Source organism: Apteryx mantelli, chromosome 10 (assembly GCF_036417845.1).
Source record: "Apteryx mantelli isolate bAptMan1 chromosome 10, bAptMan1.hap1, whole genome shotgun sequence".
NCBI lineage: Eukaryota > Metazoa > Chordata > Aves > Apterygiformes > Apterygidae > Apteryx > Apteryx mantelli.
The window spans coordinates 14,022,501-14,027,608 of NC_089987.1; the positions used below are offsets into that span (position 1 = coordinate 14,022,501).

The 5,108-nt window shown below is 39.6% G+C and overlaps 1 protein-coding gene across 1 annotated transcript in view; it reads right to left on the reverse strand.

Annotated features, from left to right (window-relative positions):
* Positions 1-4,366, reverse strand: part of ZNF536 (zinc finger protein 536) — a 193,777-nt gene extending 189,411 nt beyond the window's left edge. The window contains exon 1 of the mRNA XM_013941099.1: positions 2,197-4,366. Within this exon, the coding sequence (XP_013796553.1) occupies positions 2,197-4,366 (2,170 nt within the window). The remainder of the gene's footprint in view (positions 1-2,196) is intronic.
* Between the last annotated feature and the right edge of the window lie 742 nt (positions 4,367-5,108).

Consider the following 5,108-nt stretch of genomic DNA (forward strand, 5'->3'; position numbering starts at 1 on the left):
TCAGAGCCTTCCTAGATTTCACAGTAAAGGAGACTAAAGGAGGCTAAAGCAGACAATCAGATTTTAATATAAAAGGTACAATTTTCTTCAGTAAAATGAACATTTTTCTAGCAACTGCTACTGCACACATTTTGCTTTCATTTTTATATGCTTCAATATAAATGCATCAGGTGTGAAAATACATGGTTTGAATAATAACGGTTAAAATAATGGTTTAAGTTAATAACAATTTTAAATTAGTGGCCAGAGAGAGCACAACAGCTTATCTTTTGCCTCTGAAGACAGGAAAAACTTCCCACAACAATACATCAAAGGAACCAGAACATTTGGAATTTATGTTTTTGGGGCACTCAAAACCCACTAACTTTCAGATGCCTTGTTTTGAATCTTCTTAAATCTGTACCAGTTCAACATCACTTGGAAAACTCCAGGGCTCTTTTCTTCAACTTTTCTGAACAATCCAGGAAGGGTTCTGATAGAATTTAACAAATTTAAGGATCCTTTATTTCAAATCCTTTATGGCATAGCAAAACAAAGGTGATGTTTTCAGTATTAGAAGACCAGCAGGGTTCCCCTCCCCAGAAAAATGTTTAGAATTTTTAAAAGTGAAAGTTAGAAAAATAATCTTCTTTATCCTGACATATTTTCAATCCTCTTAAAAAAATCTGAACAACTATATATAGTATGAAATTAGCTCTTGCCTGTTACCCTTGTTCCTACATAGAATTTTCTAATGTGTCTCACCAGTAATAAATTGTAAACGAGGCTATGACTCTAAGAGTAGACAGTGTGTTTCATGGGTATTTAAACAACAGCATTAAGTGCTATAGGAATCTGTGGAATGTGGAGGGCAGATTTATGTGTCTTAACAATTTCTTTACTGGTTTGTAATAAGCCAGCAAACTAACACTTTATTTTTATATTAATTTGGCCTCAGAAGTAGAGTATACTGGAGCATGACAAGAACAACAAAAATAAACTGGCACATACTTAATAACTGTAACAGTGAATTGCCTCCAATACTAAAATATTTATCGAAACTGGGGGAAAAAAAAACTAAAAAGAATTACCCTCAACAGCCTGCTACCAGCTCTTTAACAGTGGGCAATGTAATGCCTTAAGGTACCTCAAACTGTCTTTCATTTTCTAGACTTAATGGCTGATTGCAGAAATCAATGTTGCCATTAGTAACAGAGTATTTGTTATGGCATGATTTCCTCTGTTGTTAGGCTTGCAGAATGATTACAGTATTAGTGAGGTGCTTTCTTTATAAAGGGCTGAAGATATAACTTTCAATTTACTATCCATTAGTAAGTGACTTTGGAAATATAGACGAAGCCAGAAATCTTACCTGATATTACTTGGAGATTTTATTTCAGCAGTCATAGGCTAGTAACTTTAAAAATTGTACCAGGAAGCTCAATATTTTATAGACATCTCCAATGAAATACTATCTGCTTTGCTATTTTATACACAGCAAGTTAACATGACATACAATGCAATTAAAATGTTTCAATCTGATTTCTATTTTTCCTGTACTTTCAAATAGATGTGGATTAAGCCGAAGGCTTCATACATGTTAAAACGTGCACATAAGTTAAAAGATTGTCAGAAAGTTAGTAATTTATATTTTTTGAAACTCTCTCTAATCAGTCCAGTGGCCAGGTACAAGTACATATCTCAGCTAAGTAATTGATCTGGTTGTAGGAATAAGGGCAATCAGAGAGGTTAGCCAACACATTGTTTATTAATCATACTCCTTTCAACTACAGCTCAAAGAAGTAATCTTGCATCACCCTTCTACATGGAGCAAACAGAAAGATCTGCAAGAGAGACACCATGAATAGAAGAGGAGGGGATAAAAAAAACCTTCAAAAACCTGGAGCGAAAGGCCCTGAAAACAACATTCGCACTGGTGAATGCACAGACCCTGCACACTGCTGCCTGTGGCTTGGCTGAAGTGACAGCTAAAAGGCTAGAAAAACTGCCCTTGGAGGGGAAAAAAGGGGTGAAATGAGAATTAACCTCAAAGGAACTGACGGAACCCAAACACAGATGTTCTGGCATATAACACCACGTCTCTGTGGACTGTTCGAAAATGACCTAACAAGAGAATACAAAAACTACTCTGCTGCTGTGATTTCAAATATAGCTACTAAGTTTTCAGTGTAGAAACGGAAGGAGAAGTTAGCATACCTGAAGAGGAGGGTGAGGAAGGATGTGGACTGTCCTCCTGGGCACTCCCTGTCTGCGAAAGACCCCCACCTACTCCGCTTTCTTCAGTAATGTTAGAGGAACCCGGTGTTGTTGACCTGCTGACAGACTGAGACTCTTGATCGCTTCCAGACCCACGTCGCTCATCAAGACTACCTTGAATTATTTCGTCTTCTCCTTTCCTGTCTCTTTTGTGGACCCTGGAGTGAACGACCACTTGGTGATATGTTCTAAAAACCCTTCCGCAGTCAGGGCATTCAGTTGGCTTTTCTTTTACGTTTCCATGACTTTGTAAGTTGTAATCGAGTCCCTGGTTCATACCATGTGACAAAAAATCTCTACTGCCTTCTAAAGGGTCTAGTTTGTTTGGCAAGTCTCTCTGATTGCCCATTTTAGTGCTGTGAACCAAATCAGCAGGCATTTTCTGCTTAGAGCCATCTGCTCCTACTAACACATACTCCCGCTTCTCCTTATCAAACATAACTCCAGCATTTGCCAAAGTGTCTTCATGGCTGCGCTGTATCTGCTGCTCTTTAGACAAAAAGCCATGTTCCATGGCCATTCCCCTTGCCATAAGCTGCCAGGCCTGATAGCTGTTTACTGGATCCATCTCTGCTGCTTTGGCAGCAGCTTGTAACCTTTCTATACAGCTGGATTTCAGAGGAGGCACCAGATTAAGACAGCCCAATAAAGAATGTTTATCCCCTTCAGCAATACTGTGGCCAATGCCAGAAATGGGTGAAAGGAGTTTCCCCAAGACTTCTTTCTCTTTCATGGGCATATCTCCTTTGTTATAGATTTGATTTTGTTCACTTAAACTTGCTTTGTCTGGAGGAAGAAACCCACTCTGCAAACATGATAGATATCTTGAATATAAGTTTGCATGAGCTTCCTGGGACATACTGCCAATGGAGACAGGTACTTCGGGATCATTAGGAGATTTGTTCTTCACAGATAACTTGTTCAGGTGAACTTTCATGTGATTTTTAAGAAACCAAGGCTCTTTGAATCGCCTCCCACAGATCTGACAGCAGTGTTCAAAGGAATCCTTGTGCTTTCTCATGTGGCCTTTTAGGAACCAGGCTTGGCTGAACACTTGACCACACACCTCACAACGAAACTCATTGGTGGATTGCTCCCCATTCCCGTTGGAGCCCTGGCCCTGTGCTGACTCCGCAGTTATGTGAGCCTTCTCCACATGGCTGATCAGCTCCTCCTCCTGCGAGGCAGCAAAGTCACACAAGGTGCACTTGTAAGGCTTGTGCAGGATCCTTATGTGCCTTTCCAGCTCTTCACGCTTCTTAAACTTGCCTTTGCAAAATGTGCACCTGAACCCAGCTGTCTGAGCAACTACTTCTTCCTGGACACTGACTGGCTTTGGAGAGGGAACAGGGTTTGAAATATCAGGTGTGCTGTGATTAGCTGGCACAGACAAGTTACAGTTTGCGAGAGGCATTGGCTGGGTATGCTGCTGTGCTTTCACATCAGGTCGTGGCTGCAAGAGGCTGCTTTTCATCTGTTTGTCCCGAAGAATTGCTCTCTCCTCCAGCTCATGTAAAAGTCTGTTTTCTTCTCGGACTCTTCCACGACCTTTGCCAAGGTTTCCAAGCTTATGAGTGCGCAGATGAATCTTCAGGTTGCCTTTCTGAGCTGCTCTGTGGTCACAGTATGGACACTTAAACGGTTTCTCTCCAGTATGAGTGCGCATGTGTAGCGACAGGATGCTGTTAAATCGAAAGCGTTTCCCACAGAGGGGACATGGGTACTTTCTGTTTTTCCTGGCATCATCCTCTATATCACTCATCTGAGACATAATCCCAAGGTTTTGTCCATTTAAGAACTGCTGCAGATCCACACGTCCATTCAAACTGGTGTCAACCTCTCTGTTGAGCTGGTTTGCTAACAATGCCATCTGACTGCTGATGGGCTGGTTTGCTATCGACATGTGGCTTTTGTCTTCTAGCGGCACTGACGCTTTCTCCTCCGGATTCTGCCTGTTCTGGAGCTCAGGAAAGGCATGGCTGAGCTGGGAAGTGATCTGATGCAGCTTCTGGCTCATTGAATACTGTCCATTGAGTATGGTGCTATTGAGATGGGCGTCAGCTTCTGGCACAGCTGAAGAAACACCAAGGCACAAACTAGCTTCCTCCATCTCTGAAAGTCAGAAGATATTTTACATTCAGACTGTGAAAGAGTTACAAGCATTGAATCATGGACATACAATTTGCATTTTATGTTTTACCTACTCATAATAATGCAAAGGAATTAGTGTAAAACAATAAAAAGTGTATTAAATGCCAACTGTGCTATACAATTGTGATCATATACGTGCTTTCATCATTCTGTAGGTTTACCAATAACCATTAATTACTATTTAAAAATATGTCACAATTTCAAAATCTAATTATTACAGAAGGGGCACAAGCTTTTACCATCTCCCTTGTCTGTCTTGTGAAATTGCACCTGTTTACATTTCTAAATTTATAGAAAAAGAAATGTTATGCATCTCTCCCATTTCCATTAGAAAAGCCAGCAAAAAACAAGAATAGAAATCCATTTATAACTTTCAGTTCCATTAACCATATTCAATATATTACACATTCTACAATGAGAAAGATAGTTTTATGATTTGACAAAAAAATGATGGTATGATATTTACTGGTGTACAATAAAACAAGATAATGTTTTGGGAAAAAATAAAGTAAAGGACAAGCTTTAGAACAATAAAAGGGATTTTGCTTTAGTCAACAAAAAGTGCAGTAATATCTCATTAAGCTGATTAGTATGCTGCTTAGAAACAGTACTAGGTGCTGTAACACATGATTATAATCATAAAAATCCTTCAGTGTTTGCAAGTAAGCATTAACGAGGTATATTAAATTTTAAGGAGACTG